General features: G+C 34.1%; 1 protein-coding gene and 1 pseudogene across 1 annotated transcript; both read right to left on the minus strand.

Annotated features, from left to right (window-relative positions):
* Positions 1-247: 247 nt before the first annotated feature.
* On the minus strand, positions 248-1509 carry LOC113502081. Its single transcript, XM_026883462.1, has 2 exons — positions 815-1509; positions 248-555 (listed from the first exon to the last, which is right to left on the minus strand). The coding sequence occupies exons 1-2, from the start codon at positions 1323-1325 to the stop codon at positions 248-250; spliced, it is 819 nt and encodes a 272-aa protein (XP_026739263.1). The 5' UTR covers positions 1326-1509.
* Positions 1510-9735: 8226 nt separating this feature from the next.
* Positions 9736-14314, minus strand: LOC113502041 (annotated as a pseudogene).
* Between the last annotated feature and the right edge of the window lie 8591 nt (positions 14315-22905).

Below are 22905 nucleotides of genomic sequence, written 5' to 3' on the forward strand. Positions count from 1 at the left end.
ATATCCTTTTACGTTGGCCCAAATTAGCTCAATTGGATTAAGCTCACAATGATATGGCGGGAGTCTCAATACTTCCACCTTATATTTTTTTGCAAGCTCGTCCACTACATAAGTTTTAAAATTGTCTTTAACATTTTTTACTTTTAGCAGTAATTCAGTCTTAATTTCATTGTCGTCGTAAGAAATATTCTTACTTACAAGCCAATTTTGTATATCATTTTTTTTCCAGGCAGTAGTAGGAATTCTTTCAAGACGCCTTGAGTGGTATGGTGCATTGTCCATTACCACTACTGCATTTTCTCCAAGTTTTGGAGAACGTTTCGAACCATTGTTCAAAATGTGTTGCATCCATTGATTCATGGTAATCTCCCGTCTTCTTGCATTCAAATATATTTTCACCGCCCTCTACAAAACCGTTCTCATTGCCGATATGGGTAATTATTAATCGTTTACCTTTTGACGTTGGGTTACGTGCACCAATGCTAAGTCCTTCTAGGAAAGCCTGCTTCTTACTTTTAACTTGTTTGTCTACCCAAGTTTTATTTACGGTATGTCCTGTAAAAACAATTAAACATTTGTTAATTAGCGTCTTGCGCAGTAAAAGAGTTGAAGTACATTATTATTAATACACACTTGTGATAGCCCTTAAGAACTAATGTCTCAAGGTCGGCGGCGCGTGGGTTATATTTATTTTGCAAATAGATTTGCAGTATCATACACATCACTTCACGGTAAAGGCGACGGTATTTGCTTACAATCAGGCGAACCGTATGGTAGTCTGCCGTTTCACTGCAATAAAAAAAAACACACTAACCTGCATTCACCCATGTCTCATCCATGTAAAATATCTGGCGATTTTGTTGTCTATAGTCTTTAATAGATTTCAAATATTTTCGCCGCCATATTGTTATGTCATCTCTATCAATAAGTGCGTTATTTCGCTGTCGTTTTATATATTTAAAGTTTAAATGCTTTATTAGCCGCCTGAGAGTTGTTTCGCTAAAATTTGGCATATCTTCATCGTCATTGACTGCCTGAAGAATCTTGGGAATTGTTGGTAATTGGCCATTTAAAAAGAAACTGTGAATTTTTTTCCTAATTACGGATTTATCAAAATCGTCTACTTTCTGATAAAATTTAGGCCTGTCTTTAGACTTGATAGGTGATTTTATTCCCTCTTCTGATTTATATTCTTTTAATATATTATACACAGATGCTATGCCAATTCCCAAAATCGATGCTGTTTTTTTATTTATTTCGGTTTTGTAGGGATATTCATTCGATGGCCAATTTTCTTTCACGTACTTATATACGTTGATCACCATATTTTTCTCATTAACCGTAAAGCTCGTCACCTGTAAAAATCACCGGTAGTCACTTGTCACACGAAGCTCAAGCTATATCTCCAGGTATACCAATTAACCTAACCAATTACTTCACAATTTAAAACCTACTTCTAATATTAACCTTAAGTTTCCAAAGATTAGCGCGTTTGAACAAACAACTCTTTCTTTTTACTTATTATATATTTTAGATAAATTGTATTACGCACCTTTTGACGTTTTTTTCGTGGCGAATTTATTTCCTTAGATGTACTGGCTACTGGCTCCATTATACGTAATAACAAATAAAATTAACGCAACAATTAAAGTAACAACAATAAAAAAGTGATAACGAAACAATAACAAAATTAACAATAACAACCAGATCCGCGATATATGCAAAGCAATGAAACAAACTCGTACGCATTCGAAACTCGAATGATGCGTTTATTTCAAAATGGCGTCCCGATAGTTCACAATCCCTGCGACGGACGCGTTCCGGTACCAAGAAACACAAACGATAGCGCTTTGCGTCGTTAAAATATGATCCGACTAAATTAAATAGGTTGTTACTTTCATATAACCCGTCTATATTTCATGTCGATTGAATATGGTCAATTTATTATTATCTCGCAGTATAAAATGTTTACTTAGTAAAAGATGTTTGTTTACATAATTTATAGCTTCTCGTGACGGGTACTTTAACGTATAGAACAGACACCGCGAACTAATAATTTGCTTCATTTCGAACCAGAGTATGATTTAGAACCAGAGTTCGCTGTAGCGCTAAAACAATATTTATGTCGTCTAACCTAACTATTAATACATGCAGCGCTAGACCGCTAAAGGGATTAGTTTTCTCGCGACTAAAACGTCATAAGCGCCAGGAATTTCATGGCGCTTACGCGTATCGTTCAACGTGATATAACAATACGTCACTCTTCTAGATTTTACACCGCAGAAGCGACACAGCTTTTGTGCCTACAGTAAACCGGGACGTGAATTGCCGGACGGTGAATTGGAACGAAACTTTAAAATGGATTATAACGTTAAAATAATATAGTTTTTAGTCAACAACGGTACTTGATTTTTAAGTATAACACAGTAAATACACTAGAGATCTTTTTAATGTAAAAATCCATTTTAGTTTCGATCCGATTTTCCCCTGCAGTCCTATTCAAATCCGTTTTACGATACTTTAATGTAAAATTCTGCGTTATCTATATATACATCGTGATTTTTTAGTCGTCTTACAAAAGCAGCCCAGTTCATGTATCCAATGAATAGAACACGTTCATGATAAAAAATAGGTATTTGGGTGAATTTCAACAGGTCCAATAAAATCTTCATTTCCGTGGATTTTTTATTCTTTAACTTTAGAAGAAGAAAAAATAGTGTTTAGTCAAGTTTTTGATAAGATATGCAGTTTTGCTTAATATCTAGCCGATAGCTTAAAAAACTAACGAGATATACAAGATTGAAAATTCGGTGCCACGGCGATGAAACATGCATGCACGGCAATGAAAACTGTGTCCATGGCAATGAAAGAATTGCCACGGGAATGATAAAATCCATCCACGGTAATGAAAAAAATCGTTACTATCCTTACTAATATGATAAATGTGAAAGTGTGGATGTTTGTTACTCGATCACGCAAAAACGGGTGAACAGATTTGGATACAATTTGGCATGCATATAGCCGTTGACATGAAAAAGAAAGGCTACCTTTTATCCCGATTTTTGAAACAGTTCCCGAGGGAATATTGAAAAGGTGTGTAAAAGCAATAAGACCACTTAGGGGATGTATTTCTATGGAAACGGGGACCACCGGACTCTGTAAACTGAAACCAATGCAGATGGAGTTGCGGGCAACAGCTAGTTAACTACATACAGATTCATCTCTGTTTCGAAGAGGGAAAAGCATACAGAACAAACAAACTCTTTTGACCCTTTTGGCAATCTTTTCGCAGCGGAGTAAAATTAAAGAAAAAGTTAATAGAATCAAAGCAACATAATCATTTATTGGTCTTCAATCTAAGTCTTCATCACAAAAATTAACAAATACTTTTACTTTTACAAAGTGGGTATGCAACAGCTATTGCCAACTATATAAACTACACAATGAGATTACTATTTGAGAGTAAACAATAAGAAACATTTATAAAAATCTAGATAAAACGAAGGCCTACCTAATCACAGCATTATTATCAACATATTTTTTTACATTTTCCTTATCAAGTCTTGTAAAACAAACTTACGGTAATGGATTTAACAAGTTTACACCTTTAGTCTATGGTTAATTTTGAGAAGCAAGCAAGATAGATAAACCATACAAAAGGGTGTAAACTTGGTAATCCCAGCATAAAAAAAATGCTTTCTAACTTATATCTAACAAATAACAGTAACAATATAGCTCTGTTAACAGTCGTTTTAAACTTCACCCGTCTCATTATTAAAGTATCGTTAATTCTATTTCAAAGATATGTTATTCATCACAAACACAAACATCACAAATCAAAATGGTATACCTATTCATAAAATTGTACGTCGTAAACTGTAGCAAGTACCTAATATGCATTTAAAAAATATCTTACTCTTAAAAAAATATCAGCCTTTCATGATTATAATGAATAATCTAAAATCTTAACCTAAGAACACAAGTCAATATGAGTGTATGGCACTAGGAAATTCAGCCTTTCGAGTTTATCTTACAGCTATTTTACCCTAATCTATGAGCCTACCTAAATCACAATAAGGAACTTCTTTGGCGGTCTCAATTATTCAATATGTAATCAAAGTAAAATTAAATTTAAGTATCATAATATAATATAATATATATATATATATATATTTAATATAATCAAATGTAATTTAATAAAAATCAAGTAAACTTTAGCTTTATTTAAAAAATCTCTTCGTCGTCGGTATCAATTTGGGTAAAAAAAGTACTTCTTTTTTTAGGTTTAATGTTGAATATACCATCATCAGAATCACTACTATACTTAAGTCTATATTTGCTTTTTTTGATGTTTTAGTAAGGTTTTCCTCCAAAGTACAAGATTTTTCCAACTCTTTTAAAATTTCAGACTCAACATTACATAAGAATGAGGACGATGGTAGTACACTAACACCACTACAGTTTAAATCAACAACATCATAATTTTCTAAAAAATTATTATCAAACTGAGGAGGAGCTTTTGTTGTAGTAGTTGAGGATTTTTGAGCCAATACAAGTTTATCAGTTAATTTGACTGGACGCATATTACGGAGAGATTTTTGTGTATATCTAGTGCGATTTAATGAGCGTGCAATAGGATTTGAGGTCTGGAGTTTAGACGAAAAGTCATAAAATCCTAAGTGATTTCCATGAGGGCATTCTTTGACAATTCCAAGACAATCTTTATTTGTGCAAGATAAACGACGCAATGCTAAACGGTTGCCTGATTCTGCAGCCCAAACAACTTGGTGGACTTTTAAAGTACCTGGAAAAGGTTTCAAATTGTCTGGTAGTAACCAGTCCTTTTCAGTCACCTCATAATCTTCCACGAGCTTTATTTTAACGCCCGTAACTGAGGACTGCAAAGCATTTACGAATGAGTTAAGATCAGGAATGTCTCCCTGTGATGCAACGTATCGATCTGCAGTTCTCTTTAAGAGTCCACCAACGCCATCTGGAGCACCTTTGCCGTGTCCACATTCGCAATAATTCCAAACTACATTAGTGATTGAAGGAATATAAACAGAAAGACGAGACATTATATAAAATATTTTTTTGTTTCGATATTGTCCCGAAGGAGAATCCGAAACTATGATCAGGTTTTGAACCAAAGGTATTGTTTGTTCTATTTCAGTCAAAATTGGAATTAAATGTGCCCATACTGCAGCAGCATCGTGTCGTAAAGATGTACTTATAGTGGAAAAGCATTGGGTTTTTGTCGCATGACCATCAATATTAAAATAAAGAACTGCTGTGTGTAGAGTAAACTGCTTTCTACTACCACCAAAGTGTACCGACTGAATTTCAGAATTATATTTAGCACTATAATTTTCACTAAAATCTATGTGTATAAGACAATCATTCTTAGTTAAATTTTGCTTAATTTTTTTAACTGCATCGGTCTGATTACGGATGTTTGCACAATGATAAAGGAATGGTTTAAGATTAGTTTCAAATTGTTTTATGAGTATTAACGGTTCACGTGATGTCGTACTTTTTCGACGGTGATGGCAGTTTTCTCAATTCCGTTTTTAATATATGAATTTTTCTGATTTTGCCAGGCCCAGTATACAACCTTTTCCGAGTTATCAATTTCTTGGTACATGACATGTCTGTTTTTGCACGTAGCACACTTTCTTTGTAAACATTCTAAATTATAAATATCGCAACACATGCTCTTAATGACGTCACTTGTCGAATTTTCTTTTATAAAATTATTCTTTTTTAGACATTCAGTTAGCAGATCCATGTTTTCGTGTTTCTGACACAAGCAAGTATTGCGCATATTTATTTTTGGTTGTACCACCCAAAATGGTCTCAAACGTGAAAACGTTACGTAGCTAATAGGTGGATAGCCAGACTCCATGTATTTTCTGTGTAAATTTTTTATAGTATCTGTCATTAAACGTTTCTGTTTCCTTGTTCCATTTCTTGTTATTACGTCTTTTTTTCCTGGACACATGCTCGAATTTTCATCATCTTCAAAGAATTTTAATACAATATGGCGGATTCGTGTTTGTTTTTGGTTACCTGTATCGCTCTTATCATTTAAATCTATTTCCGACTGATTTTCTTTTCTTCTATTCGTAGTTTCTTTGGTAGTTTCATCTTTTCCTTTCTTACTAAGCCTTTCGAACCGTTTCTTATATAAGTTCCTTTCGCGGACAACACGAGCCATTTTTTTTTGTAACGCAATAAGTTGGGAGTGTTTAGATTTTTGGTATCGCCGAAACTTTTGTTGCAAATCTCGTTGAAATTTTAACGTGGCTGTAGAAGAGTTTGATGCTGGACTATCAGGACGTAATGTAGAATCTATACCGTTATTTGGTGGTAGTTGAGGTGATCCTAGCGGTGTGTGTTTAGGAGTACTTGTGGCCAAAAAGTTTGAGCTACTTGCTCCGACCTGCAAACTGTCACAGTAATTCCAGTTTGGTTTTAAAGATTCAAGACGCGCGCTACGTCTACTTATTGGTGTCATCGGCATGTTATCATTGGAAGCTACATGAGGTAACCCAATATTATTTTCAATTGGCTTCGACGTTGATGTTCCACCATATTCAACATCATAGGTAACATTTTGAGGTGTGTTCTTACAAAAAGTTTCTGTTTTTTTTTTATAAGAAGCAAGGGCACTCACTAAGTTTTTTTTGCGAAGACTCCGAAGCTTTGAAGCAGTCATTGCACTTCGAGGAACAATTACTCCTGCATCCTTCTTTTTTGCATATCTTTCTCTTTCTTTTCTTAAATACTCCTCAAGTAATACCGGGTTGTTTCTTATTTTTTCACGTCGCTTTTGTTCGGACAATCTTTTTCTTTCCTTTCTCTCCTCTGCCGACAGTTTCGGTTTAGGCATCTTGGCATTCTAGACATAATCAATCCATTATTACGACTATAATTAGACAGGGTACAGTGGTGAAACACTAACAATATTCAAGAAGAATCGGTATTCGATTGTCATTATAAATATATATAAAAAAAAATATTTTTCCTTCCTTATAAATAAATAAAGTGTGGAAAGAATGTAACCAACTCCACAAAAACAGCCCTGAAAATCAAAAAATAAACTATTACATCAGCTATTTGATGATAGTTATCTGAACTATATAGATGACTATACGAGTAACTATATAAAATCAGTCAATTTTTTTACCCGACCCGTTCGCGCCGCGCGTAATCTAAATGTTAATGTAAAGTTTAAAGTGCATTTGAAAATGTTAAAAGTGATCCATCGCAAACGCGGGCTTAACGACGACATACATCAAAATAATGTTCTATAATATTGTACACCATAAAATGATCTACAAAATAGTCTCAGACACCATATGTCTATCTTTTAACATTGACTCACAATTACCATTCTTTTGGCTATTGACTTTATTTCAAAACAAAATATTTTTGCGAAGCTGTTTTGTGGGGAGTGGTCCTTATCCTTATCAAATAAATACGATCACTGTGACAAGTATTCAATTTTTCTTTCAAACGCTTATTCCAATGTTGTTTCATAACGATTGTATGAATGCTTATTAAAATAAAGAACGTTAAAGAAATTCTGTATCGTATATTATAGCACCCGTGCGAAGCCGGGGCGGTGCGCTAGTTTGTTTACAACCGCGTAAAATACTACGCATAAAAATGAAAAAAAAAAATGAATGTCTGTCATGTGATGGAGTGTCAAGTGTATATCATTTTGTAAGGTGAACGTGGAAAAATTTTTTAGTAGTTTAATGTACAATAAAGATCCTTTTTTTTAATCATGCCATGGCGATGAAAACATAAGCCACGGAAATGAAACACGTTGCCACGGTAATGAAACAAAACCGTTTTACAAGACACGGCAATGAAAATTTTTTCATTCCCGTGGATTTTTTTTCATTACCATAGCAAATTTTGTCCACGGAAACCACGGCAATGAGAGCACGGCGATGAAAATCAAGGAGTTTACATCAATTTACTAAAAAACTGTTAATAATTCACAGAAATTAAAACATCACAAATAAACGTACAATAAATGGCATTGTATCGAAGGCTCAATCAAGATTAAAAACTTATTAGAATAAAAGTTAGACCTAGCCACGGCGATGAAAGAAAAAATGTCCAGTGCCAAAAAAATCGAATACTTACAATTATGGCGCGAAAACCGATGCACTTGCACGCGTCGTTCCGCGTCGAGCCCTTCGACGACACTAATACGCAACGTTTAACGCACAGCGGGGGGACGCGAACCGTTAGAATGCGCACTATACTGAAATATGTTTAGGACACGGCGATGAAAGGTAGTTCTGGGACAAACGGTTTTGTGTTAACCATACGTTACATTGTTTAAATATTTGAATAAATGTACTCCGTGGCAATACTTTAACTATTCACGAATAAAATGAAATTAAGTTTTTATATAAATAACGATACATTTTTTATCAATGAGGTATTTAATACATCAAGGTGACTTGTGGACAAACACGGAAATGAAAGATTTTGGGGTTTAACTTTTTTTTTTGGAAAACCTATTAATTATATTAACAAAATATTGAGTGCTACAGATAGATATCTATTTCATCTATTTAAAAAAAAAATTTAGAACATTATAACAATGTTTTTTAGTACCGTTTTCATCGATGCCACGCAATTTTTGGCTCCGGGAAATTCACCCATTTAAGAGATTTGAAAAAAATTTAATGCAATTTTTATTCAATATTATGATGCAATTCGTAGTTTTTTAGAAACACAGCTCTGTTGCGAGCGCGGTCCGAGCCTTGTAACAATGGTGAGGGGCGCGGGCGGCGGCGTTTTTATAATTTTTAAGAGTATATTTCAGATTTCTCTTGTTTAATTTTCTTCGTACTTATTATCTTAAATGATGAAAAAAAAAATCGCGCCTAGGGGTATTTTACGTCGGATACATAAACTGGGCTGCTATTCTAAGACGACTAAAAAATCACCGTATATATATATCTAATATATAAAATTCCCGTGTCACGATGTTAGTTACCGTACACCTCCGAAACGGTTCGACCGATTTGTATGAAATTTTGTATACATATTGGGTAGGTCTGAGAATAGAACAACATCTATTTTTCATACCCCTAAGTAATAAGGGTTGCTCACACTAAAACAAATATTTTATTTTTTTGACGAAATTGTTTGTTTTTATTTTTTTATTGATGTGGCATTAAAAATACATACAGCTCTAAACTTTTACCTTTTTATAACCAACCCCTATGTTTTTATAGCCATTTTAGGAATTAAATCATTTTTCATCTCGATCGATAATTGATTAATTACAGTGTTTTTTACTGTACTTCGATTAAAAAGTATCTGTTTTAAGGCGACACTAAATGCCAGCGACCTTGAGCGATCGGGGAGGAGCTTGCGTCACTCCCCGCGACCGCGCAACACACCCGCAACGCACGTTCGTAATTTCGTAGGGTAAACATGCGTTTCAAATAGTAAGGACTGTACTGCCTGATTTTTATAACCATTAAAATTTTTTGTAGACATTATTTATTTGGCTGGTCATTGAAAACTACTCTGTTTATTTAGACAAGTATATCTTATATATATAAATGAACCCCTATTTCTCCTGGTCACGCTATAACTTGAGAACGGCTTGACCAATTTTGACGAAATTTTGCACAGTTGTTCTACATACGCCAGGGAAGGTTTAAAGGTTTAAGGTAGGTAGGTAGGTAGGTAGGGAGGGAGGTAGATAGGTAGGTAGGGTAGGTTAGGTAGGTAGGTGGGTAGGTAGGTAAAATGATTGGTTATTTTAGTATCGTAATGCTGGGACTGCACTTGGCGTATTTGTCCAAATATTCGCATTACTTGGATTAAAAAATATACTTTAGCGTTATCGCAATAAAGTTCTTTTTTTTCAACTAAGTTATTTGTACAACTGCGCCAACTGTAGTAGGTACCCACAGATATAAATAGACATAGATAACGCAAGTATCACGATCTGTATGAAAACCAAGCGTGCCATTTTTTGACTGCCTATTATGACGTCGCAAGCACTAAAACGTTTACTTTATTTTGTCTCCTCGCATTTGTACAGTTTTTACAATTTATAACAGCACAATTAACCATTTTAATATTTTTAACTGACGCCCAACTAGCGCTATACACCTATGCAGTGAGCGCGAAAGTGGCCACTTACGATTTTTGCACGTAAGCTAGGCACGCGAAGTAGTTGCTCTTGCGTTATCTAGGTCTATCTATATCTGTGGTAGTACCACTATAACAGTTGGGTAAAAGGTGCGAGTTTATAGGTGTATGTATATGCACAAGTATTTAAAATGATTTAATTAAATAAAAATATGTAAATAGTTTACAGGATTTTAATTTGTTTGCATTTAGAAGTCCTCAAAATTAAGTAAATTTACTGTCAATTGATGTGTCTCTTGATTGCTTTTATCGCGAAGTATCTTTTGTTTTTTTGTATTTTCTTGTATGTTATTTTCTTCTGACGTCACTGCTCGTCTTTTCTTTTGATTTGTTTTATTCTCCATTTCCTCTTCCTTTTTTCTCTTGCGCCCCTGTATAGCGCTAACTATGTAAGAAGGGTCCCTTATTGTCATGCTCCTCGTATGTCTTGGATCGACCAACTCGGGAAGCATGCAATCTGTATAAAATTTAATCAACTTATTTTTCATTTTAGTGTCCCAAAATTCATCGTCTTTGTAAATTGTTTCTGTTTTCACTGGAAAATTTTCCCCGGACCAAATACCAAGCAAACATTGAGATTTGCCTGTTATGTGTAACTGTCCTTGTATTTGGTACCACCAGTTATGTTCCTTGTTAATAATATAATTGCCATCTGGCATTTTTTTATAAAATAATATTTTTCTTCTTTAATAGCTTCATCTACACCTAGCCGATAAGCTGTTATTGGACATTTTATTTCTACGATTGTATTATCATCAATAATACCGTCTGGTGATGCGCCAAGAATTAGTAATTCCCTATCAATAAAAAGTCCACACGGTTCTATTTTTATATTATTTTGTTTTGACAACTGATCTTTGGCGATGTTTTCATTGACTTGCCCATGTTTTATAGAGTTGACATGTCCTATCGACCCTTTGTATATAATATCTTTTACCAAATTGACGCAGCTCACATCTTTGCGTCTTTTTATAACACGCCCAAAGTTGGAAGTCAAAATTTGTCTCCTTAGTTCTAGCCACTCACTAGAACCGCTTTGTAATATTGTGGTTCTTTCTATTTGATCTCGATTCTTTGCAGATTCCGCTAAATTATTTAAAAATATTTTTTTTGATTGTTCCAGCATCTCTTCACTCATGTCCGGTTTTAAACATTGTTCTCCATAATTTTTTGAGGTTTCATTGTTGTGATCAAACAACCTTTTCTTTATTTTTTTATACTTTTTTGATAGTTCCAGGCGTTTTCGTTTGCGTTTGCGACTCTTGCCTATAATAGATTTTTACAGCAATGATAAATGTTTATTGGTGTTGAATGATAAAGCTGCTACATTACACCGCATTTGATACTGGTACTTTTGTGAAAAATTCACACGTTTACCGCCTACAAATTTTGCAACAATACTGTGGTATCTTTCAACAATATTGCTGTCAACGTCTTCTATTAAACTTCTTGAGTGAGAAGCTATATGTGTCAGCACAAACTTTATTCTGTGCCACAAACTGTTTGTGAAAATGGCTCTGTCTATTTTATCATCTTCTCCTACCTTAGAACAAAAGTAAGTCTTGCAAGTATTATGTATTCCAAAGGCATGGTCTGCGGCCAACATAATATCATTATGTAAACTACTAATATTGCCAGATTTTTTATTATATTTAATAGCTGTAACGATTACCTTTCTTATGGATAGTATCCTTTTTTTTGTTAAATATTTTCTGTATTTAATTAAATATTTTGTATCAGTAGTAAGTGCCTGTAACTTATTACAAAGGTTCCTTAACAGGTGGTTCCGGCATTCGATTTTTTCAATCGTTATGTTTTCATATGGTCTTGCCTGCAATAATTTGGCATACGTATTTGCATCACCATCTGATATTAACCGTGCATAAATTAAATTATACATTTGGATGCTATTTTTGAAGCCTTCTACCAAAATTGTAGACTCCATTCCAGTCGAAGCACCTGAAATTAATGTTATTGTTACACCTCATATTTGTTCTGCTCTATACAAAAAAAAAAATATATATTCACCAGAATAGTTTTTATAACATTCGTGCTCCTTAGGTGTGACATTATTCTTTGCAGCTTAGGCGCATATGCAGCAGTATTTGTTTTTCACAACCATAAAGAGAATTTTTCCCGTCCTTTTCCCAATTATCGCCGCGGCGCCTGATAGGGATGAATAATTTTTTTTATATGACCGTTTCCCCCAACAGCCATCTGCAATGACATCAATCAGTGGGATACCGTCGGCACTCACTTTGGCATCTTCAATAGACAATCGACGTTCCTCATTAGCAGCATCATTCATTGAAATGGCTATTTCTTTTTCCCAAATATTGTTGACTGTGTCCATTCTTTTGTTAAATATGTTAGAGGATATTTGAGGCAAATCCATTGCAGCTAACAATTCATTTAATTGTGTATTGCCACATCCTATTGCTACTGCGCCCGCAACTGTATTTATATTTAAATCAATTTCGGGATCATTGCAACATATGGCAAATGTTTCGTTACACATCTTGCATTTTAATCTTAGATTTGAAACTAGTCCTAACTTTCTTTCAGCAATTATTTCAACAGACTTCAATCCACAGTCTATATTTCCGTGTGAGGAAATTTCTTGTAGGTCTTTAAAAAAAATTGCTATACTAATTATTCGCATCCCTTGTACTACAAAGTCGTTTTTTCTGAAAAAAAAAGAACTTATAGCGAAACTAAAAATGTCTAAGGATATAGGAATCCTCCCCTCCCCTACAATGCTCCGTAGTCGAGATATTTACTTAGTATTGAAAGTTCTCATTTAAATTTCTTGCCTCTAATATCACGGCTAGTAAATGTATTAGAAAGGTACAGTAGGGGGGGGAAGGGCATGAAATTATAGTATTTTTTTACCTGGTAGAGGCTGATTCTGTCTCTAAATGAAAAAAATCGTCCTCAGTAAATGTTGTTTCAAATACATCAGAACTGAAATATAAATACAGTTATAAATACAACCAAACAGTTCAAAACTGAATTTGGACCTTATCTGTTCCAAAACAAAACACAACAACAACTCAACTACTACTACACAACAACTACTACTACAGCAGCAATTACTACAACAACTACTACTACAACATCACCTAAAATAAAAATATGTCTATAAAATAATATTCTTCATAATATGCAGCTACGCTACGTAAAATCTTTTGATAAATAATTAAGTTTTAATATTCACTGAAAACGGAATATAAGTATGCACTTACTTGTCAGCAATCACGTCCTCATTTTCAATAGGCGGCGTTGATTTTTTCTCTTGTTGTGTACAGCCAGAGCTACAATATAAAATATTTAGGTAAGTAAAGGCACGGGTGAGAAAGTAGGAATGGACGCATGGGCGAAATTAGGAATGTACCTAGTTGTGCGTAAGTAAACATTAGATCTCCGCTTTTAAGGTCATACTACTTTCGTAATTAGAGCTTTACCTACAACTATGTCAATATCAGCACTCAAGTATTATTTAGCATTGTTACATTAAATTTCAATAATCGAGGCGAGAATCTGTGTTATTTGGTATAATCCTAAAAAATAACATGATTATTTCAATAAAATAAAAAGATTTTTACCAAAAATTAGATGTCCGCATTCAAGGTCACGTACTTACGAACCTAGAGCTACACCTACAATTATGTCAATATCAGCATTCAAATATTTTTGAAACTCTAATCCGGACTGTCCTTACTACGCTGTAATAATGGTTACATGACATTATATTTCAATACTCACTTTGTCTCTGCATTTTCGAGGCGAGAATCTTTGTTATTTGGTATACTCCTAAAAAAGAAACATAATTTCAATAAAATACTTAATATTTTTACTACAGTAGATCTCCGCATTCAAGGTCATACTACTTATGAACCTAAAGCTATACCTACAACTATGCCAATATCAGCAGTCGAGTATTTTTTCAAACTCTAATTCAAGCTGTCCTTACTACGCTAAAATATGGTTACCTACTCGTAGATAACATTTCAATACTGACCTCGTGTCTGCATTTTCGACTTGAGATTCTATGTTATTTGGTGTCCTCCTAAAATGAAAATAACATAATTAATTATTTTATTAAAATAAAAGTATGTTTATTAAATTAAAATCATTTTTTAAATTCCAATATGTTATTTTAAACTTTATATAGATATTATAAATAATACTACGATGATTAAAATACGTTACTTACTTCATTAATCTATTTTTTGCCAGTGTAAGGCGTTTCTTTTTTAGAGATTTGGGTTTACCAACCATTTTGGCGCGAAACTTATAAGTGAATAAAATCGAGGTCTGTTTGCGCGCAGCGTTAGCGTCTACTCGTGACAGTGGTCAGCGATGCACTGCCGCCCGTCGCCCGCAAGAGCCACCAATTCATTTCGCACCAATATTTGTCAAATAATAATCCACCTTGATTTATCAAACACAACTCGAATAAAAGTCGTATATCAAAAGATTGGCAATTAAATTATCTTTTAGATTGTGAAAGTTTCATAAAAATATACCCAATGGTTTTTGCCTGATCATCGCTTTTTTGCGCGCTTTAGACATAACTTTAAAAATAAATTACACAAACTTTTATAAAAAAAAAATTAGATATTCGTATATCAAATTATTAAGGAAATAGTCATGTTTAACATATATTTTTTTCAAAACATACGGACCAGCCGTTTAGATGTGATGATGGATTGTAAATCATTAAAAATCATATATCTGCCCCTTAACACTAACAAACAATAATAATCTTTCAATGCTACAGCGTGAACAATATATTTTGTTAACCCATCTTGAGCTTTTTTATCTTAAACTTTTTTTTTAATATTTACTCGCGCTCACGAAGGATAATTAACCTACTGCATCCACCAATAAAGCTTCGATTTGATCGCGATAGTGACGATGATAATAATATTAAGAATTTGGGAACTGAAAATGCACGTATCTTACATTAATCTAGTACTTATTATGCTCTTGTTTATATAATAAAAAAATATAATTTATCTTGACTTTTCGTACATTTTCAGATTATTTGTAACGAAGAAAAGAGATTGTACCAGGAAACCAAAGTCCATCACAAGATTTGATTTCATCTGCAGCGAGTGTCACTGTAATAGAAGATAGAAACCTGATGATTTCCTGCTGATCGTCAGGAAACCAACTCGCGCCATCTCTTATCTAGCTCAAAGTAGACTCTTCTAGATCCAGTAGCTCCAGCAGTTCGAGTTCTAACAGTAACTCAAATATTACTTCATCTAGTAGAAGCACTTTGAAATATGGAGCACCTTTAGACGAATATGCATAGCCCAAGCCAGGTACTTCCAAATCTAATATTTCCATATTGACAAAAAAATCCGAGGAGTCAGCAATTAGCTACATCTCGAGCGACAGTACATAATTACAGAATTTCTCCACTACATTCGGGGGAAAGTGATGTAGATCTCAGTGATGACGATCCTACTTATGAACAAAGAGATCTTAATCAGCGTTTACAGAACAGAGCATCTTTAAAGTCGATTGATACAAACAACATAGCTATGATTCCTGATGACATTATTTAAAAAAAATCCAAGAAAACGAAAAGCCGATCCTACTAAATGGCAAAGCTATGGTTGTCTACATTCAAAGAAATCGGTTCCTGCTGGGAATATGAAACCAATACTCAATACTCAATACTTCATTTGCACTCCACAATGTATACATTTGGTCTTGACAAAATAAACTTAAGAGTAACAATCGTGGACCCTGTCGGGCACGACAAAGTTGGAGAGAGGAGAGCGGCTAAAATTACATGTAAGTACTTAATTTATAAACATTAAACATATCACTTAATTTATAAAGAATGTCATGGAAACAATTCACTAGTGCTTTATTTGGATAGCATAACCATTTATTTTGTCCATATTCTTTGGTTTTATGAAATCATTGGACGGGTTTTCGCTGTTTAAATCTAATAGGTTTTGCCTACAAGATTTACGTTTAAATGCTTCAAGAGAGGCTTTTCTTGTACGGGATACGTTCAAATATTATTTTGTTTCTCCGGCTGGCGCAGCGCCTTGGCAAAACAATAGAATTTAAGTTGTTGTCCCTATAATACCTTACATTTGTATACAACAACTTCAAATTGAAAAAAATCAACATTTTCATACACAGTGGTAAATAATGGATTAAAATGTATAAAACAGCTGTTTTCATTTCGCGATTAGACATTAATGTACTGTACTGTACTGTACTTTTACTATGGGGCCCCTGCCCATAGTAAAAGTTATTTATTTTGATGAGTACTACCCACCATTTTCGTTTAAACCATCCTGTATTTAATATATTCATAAACGGCCTGTATATCAGCAATAAAGGTTAAATAAACAATAAGAACCTACATTAATGTCTACAGAACACAAAACATATAATAAAATGTTTTAAACCTACCTTCACACTTTAATTCTTTTCCTATATTATCCCATATTATATTTTTCTTCTAAGAATTCAAATAATGTTGATTACGAAGATCGTAAAGTATAGCATTCTGCCGTACAAGTTCTATCAACCTTTCTGTATTCATGTTGCACTTGGAGATAAATCATTAACTTTAACAAAAATCGGATAACACTGTCAGAGCGTCCGTGCGACCGAGCGTGCTCCGGGACACTGACGCCTGACACGGAGCTGTGTGAACTAGTTCATACATTTCGTACGTAACCGATTTTTTCTCCGTCCCTGACGGAACACGGCAGGAACGATTTCCCGGAAATGTGTGGATAGCGCTTAATGCGTCGAGTGACATGACCTTGGCATTCCTCGCGAGTGCGCCGCGCGAGGAGGCGCAACAGCATGCGCAGAACAACAAAACAAGACCCCTGCGCACACCGACGCCGATATCGTTGTTGATGAAGACATGCAAATACATACCTTTCCTTTGGATAGCCACCTGACTTCTGTGTGATAAAGGAGATTTTGATGAAGCGAGCCCATATCTTCACAAACGATTCTGAATAGCCGGGTTTGCAAGGCTTTACCTTTGATAAAATTCTGAAATTTTATTACTTCCTTGAGCACCTCATTTAAATCAGAACCTTAGCAGCTAAAGCCTGCCGATGAAGTAAACAGTGTGTCCAGTATATGTTTGGCATTATAGATTTTAATTTCGCGACGACTCCGCTATTTCTGCCAGTCATAGCTTTAGCGCCATCGCTACGAATGGCGATACATTTTTTCCAATCAATATTGTAGTCGCTAGTGATTTCTAAAACATATCGTACAAATACTGGCCAGAAGTGCTTGCAGGAAGTGTTTTGCAAAATAAGATTTCTTCCATGATGCTGTCCTCTGCTTCAAGCGCACAAACACTACCAAACTGTGCACAATCAGAAACATCTGTGAATTCATCAAACTGCAAAGCAAAATGTTGACTGTTCTTTAATTTTTATTCTGCGTGAAATCGTATTGTCAGAAAGTGGTATGTTTTTAAATTTTTTGCCTCCTGCTTACTGACCATAATTGCAACCATATCAAGAGCTGCTATCAAAGTAAGATTTTCGGCAATTGTATGTGGTTTTCCTGCTGTAGCAACTCGATATGAGACTTTGTAGCTAGCTATTAATGTTGACTCGTTGACACTGGATGCCTGAAAATAAACCAGCCAATATAAAAGTGAATAGCCAATAAAAGTTAGGCACGCGGAACCTTTGCACACCAAAGTTAAGTAAAAAAAAGTTTTGTGCAAACAATAAAGAAATAAACATCATAAAACATCAACAGTAAAAACAAATAAAAAAACACGACTGCCACGAAAAAGCAATGTGATCAAAGTAAAACGAGTCATCGCAGTCGGGGGACCTCCTACTTAAGAATTATTATTAGGTAATTAGGTACCTACTACATGTCATAGTATTTCGCCCCCTAATATAAGTTAGAAAAACAGGAATCTAAATAAATATTTCACGCGTTTCTGGCCTGACTCTGACGTGCGCTAGGTTAACAGAATGAAACTAAAATGAAAATTAACAGATGTCAAGAGAAAGAAGAGAAGATTTCAATTCAATAATTAAACATCAGAAATAATTGTACATTTTTGTATTATTACTTCGACAGGAGAGGAAATTATAATCATTTCAACACAAGTGACAGAATCTTTCATAAAAACGAATACGACAATATATTAAAAGAGAATTAATAGTTAGACATAACTATTTTCAGGAATAATTTCAGTAAAAATAATCAGATTAGGTTAATAAATACTCTAAAAATAAAAAATTCTACAGAAGCAAAGTCATTCCTGTAGAACGTATAATATTTTTTTTAGAAAATATTATTTAATAGACCTGGTCGAGTACTACCTGGCCGTGTAGTAGTAATAACGTTTTGCTTAGGGAGTTGCTTTCTGTGTTGAAGAAACTCTTCATCAGAATCAGAATGAACTATCAAATCCATAGCATTTTCGATAAAAATCTATGGATTTGTCGTTGCTATCGGGTTTTTGTACAGGTCATAATCTGATTGTGGGGACTCCGACCGTGGAAGAGTTGATGTCCTCAAAGCAGATATAATATCAGTTTTTTGTTCTTTGCAAACGTCAATAAGCCCAATTCCATGATGGTAGCAATTCAGTTTCGCTCTACAAACACTGCAGCTTAGTCGTCTGGCGTGCAATACATCAGGATTGGTCTTGTTCCATGCAAGTTGATGAATTGATAAAGTACCAGTAAAGGGTTTTGTTGTACTAGTACTGAGCTTACTGGAGATGTTATCAACATGAGTATCGTCGATTGGCAAAATAATTATGCCTTTACATTTTTCTTGTAAACAATTCACCAACGTTTCAAAATCTGGGATATCTCCGCCGGTCGCTACAAACAAATCAGCTGTTCTTATTACACATCCTCCAATACCGTCAGGTGCTCCTTTTCCATGTCCGGTTTCACTATAGTGCCACATAATATTATCTACACCAAGTTCTATACTTAATTATTTTGCAATTAAAAAAAACATGGGCTATATTGCGATGAGGGTCCATCACTCTGGAAATACATGGTTTTTAAATTTGGAACTTCACGATGAATGTGCTTTGCGGTTTAGCCTCCAAAATGTGCTGATTGTACTTCGGAAGAATATTTACAATTGTAATTCTCCGAGAAATCCATATGGAGCAGGGGCTAACTCATTTTTCATCTTTGTAGTAGCTCTGTGCTGCGATATAATATTCAAAACGTGTTTCATAAATTTGGGCAATTTGTTTTGTAAAAAGATCTTTACAAAAACTTCACTTTTCGAAGAGAAAGATTCTTTGACAGTTTTTTGACACAACTTTACTTGACCTTTTATTGTGATTGGAGTTTTTCTTAGATTATATACCTATAGATGTAACCATGGCGTGACCGCACTTGAAACAGAAATAGATTTTTATGGTGTTGCCTAATAAGTTGGCAATTCCCACATATTAGGTAAAAAATATTATGAATTCTACTTGATCGCGAACAGACATTATGAGTACCTGTAAGTACTTCGCAAACTAAAAATTCTGAATTAGCACATTTTATATGCTAGCTTCAATAATGTAACTCTTATGTCGTAGTCGTACGAAATACTTTAATAAAACCTCCTTGGTCTAATATTTCGTTTTTACAAGGGCGGTAAGGAGAATCGTATGGACATCCATCGACCGACACGACATAAAACACACACGACACGTTCAATGATGAAATAAAACCAGTCTTTATCATAAAAATATTTATTACAAACCATAAGGAAATACCTACATTCATAATTATTGACCCTTAAACAATATTAACTTAGTGTGCATATTTCTGATTCTTTCATCTCGATGAGATAATGACGTCATTATATAATGAATCCTGACTTCAAAATATCTAAAAGCGATAGCTTTAATTAATAATACAAAAATGATTTTCAAAAGGACTTTGTTCATTAATATGATTCTTTATTTCTGCAAAGACTTCTGTACCAATAAATTTTTTCAAAACACTGCAAGTCATTTTTGGTAAAGTGCCTTTTTGTGAAAAATAGGAATTCCCGTGTATTGATGTGGTTTGTCTTAGAATTTTTTCGGCAAACACACAAATTTTGATAACATCTTGTGATGGATAATGTAATCCGCCAACATCCTTTACAGCAATAAAACTCGGAAACTTTTCAATTGCAAATATTGCTCCTAAACATTTCATCACATTTTATTATTTTTTTCAAATTGCGCACTACATATCCAGAAATATAAGTTATGGCTTCCTTTGAAAATTCTGATAATTCTAAGTTTCCTATATAGTCATGACCCTCGGGCAAATCAACAATTGAATCTTCATCGAGACTTTCGTCATTCATAGCCAATATTCTTTCTCTTCTACTGTTTATTTTACGACAAATGGAATTTGAATTGCACGTCAAAATATTAATATTATCTAATGGTATGCAATTACCTGTGGTAATATTTTTTAATTCACCATGGATCAGCAGTCGCTTATACGCCGATACGAACTGCAGAGCAGTAGGGGTTATTGTTAAACCCACCTTTAGAGCGAATGGCACTAAAGAAAACCTCCAAATGGTCTTGGCTCATTTTATAAGTACATAAATATCGAAGAGGAGCATTTCCAATATGTATGTACTTGTAAAAAATAATTCTTAGCGCCTTAATAGAAATTAAAAACCCCAGAAACCCTGTTTTTCTTCCCGAATTAATGACTAAATCACCTTCAATGAACCTGAGCGTTTTGAGATAAGTTTCTAACTCTTCTAATTTTGCATTCATCATATTTTCTTTACTGATAGGTTTTTTAAAACCATATGAATATAAACTTCGGCTATTTAGAATATCAAACAAATCATTAAAGTTTGTGATAAATTCAATAGTAGCTCCTGAATGTTACAAAGTCTTCTATGGCTAGATAACCCTTGCATAATATAAGAGCCTCGGCCGACAGATTTGCTGAAAGTTTGCGCAGCGAGTCTAACTTTCATTATTTGTTTCTTGTAATTAATATGAGCAGCTCTGAGCTTATTCCCTAAATGCAGTTCTTCCAGTTTTTGTAAATTATGCAATTTTTCATATAATTCCAGGATATTATTTCGCCATTAGCATTCAAAATCTCTTTTTTGTCGGCTAGTGTATTTCTAACAAGTTTTAACATGTGACATGCATCTGGTATTATTACTATGATTTGACCTTCAATAGTTATTGTTGGATTGATATTGTTAATGTCATTAAATTGAGCGCCTAGATTTTTTGTCATGGCGAAATTTGCAGGACATCCGTCAAATGTCACCGATACTATTTGTACCCCACATTCTATTAACAAATGTACACAATTTTTTTAATAATTCACTACGTTGGTCCCCGTTGACACCATTTGTCAGAAAGTACCCAACTGGTATTTTCCAACTGGAGTTTAACGCCGTAACCATAAAGACCAAAGCATCCTTAGCTAGCGGCATACTATCGGTGTCTAGATTATGTCCTACATTCACGTATCCGACGGTGCGTTTGCCATCCCACTGTAGGTGTTGTCGGATTGACATTTCGTCAAGACTAAGGCAGCATAATATTTTTTCATTAGACTTACTAACTAATAATTTGATAGCTTCAAAAGCTTCACTTGTGAATCCAGGTTCACAATCCACACATTTATACCACCTATATAATGTTTTAGGATGGGGCAAGCATGTGTTAAATTGCTTTCTCACAAATGCATAGGCCTTAGGGCTTAAAAAATGCAAACACAATGCAAATTTTCGTAACGATGGCGAATATTTTCGCGGACAGTTCGTTTTATCGAGGTATCTTTTAAGAAAATCTGCATTTTCAGATTCAACATTTGACAGTAAAATCTAATTCTTCAGATTGCATTTGTAGTTTGCATTTTAATTCTGTTATAATATCTTGTAAATGTGCTGTCTTTTTAACTAATCGTCGTTTAGATTCACGTACAGCACGCAATTTTTTGCGACAATTATTAGATTTTGTCTTCTCTTTCTGCAGCAGATTTTCTAGTCGTTTTTCCTTCTTAAAGAGTCGCTGGCTGGACAACAGGTTCTACATCAACTTCATAGCTGGGACCGGCCTAAAATGAAATTAAGTAGATTTTATAGTTCTTCTATCAAATATTTGTAAGTTTTACAGAGAATCAGTACGTCAGGTAAATATTGTTTCATTTTGCGCAGGTATGCTTACCACAGTTAACTTCTCTGGTTGAATATTTTGCACTTCTCGTAAAATAACCAACTTTCTTCGTTTATTAGGAGGTGATAAAGATGAATTAAAATTCTCTTGCTCTCCTGGCTCGTAGATGGTAATGGAGTATTATCCTGTTTGTGGACACGGATACGTTGAGGCTGGACTCTGTAACATTTAAAAATAAATACGTAAACAAGCAAATAATGATTAAAAGAAAGACTCAATATTGCATTATTAGAATGAATACTAAATACTTATAGAATAATAAATACTAAATACTAACATGTATATATTTCGTTGGTACTGAGTGATTTGTACTCGTTTATTTTTATATAGTAATGAATCATCATCAAAATGAATCGAACAAATTTTTGAATACTTTGTTGGCTCCAATTTTCTCGTCCAGTGGCATCCAGCCATTTCTTTTTATAAAGATTGGATGGAAACCTGAAATTTAAAGAACATTTTATTCACATGCTACGAAAGTTTATCTTTATTGAGTAATA

The sequence above is a fragment of the Trichoplusia ni genome, chromosome 16 (assembly GCF_003590095.1).
Source record: "Trichoplusia ni isolate ovarian cell line Hi5 chromosome 16, tn1, whole genome shotgun sequence".
NCBI lineage: Eukaryota > Metazoa > Arthropoda > Insecta > Lepidoptera > Noctuidae > Trichoplusia > Trichoplusia ni.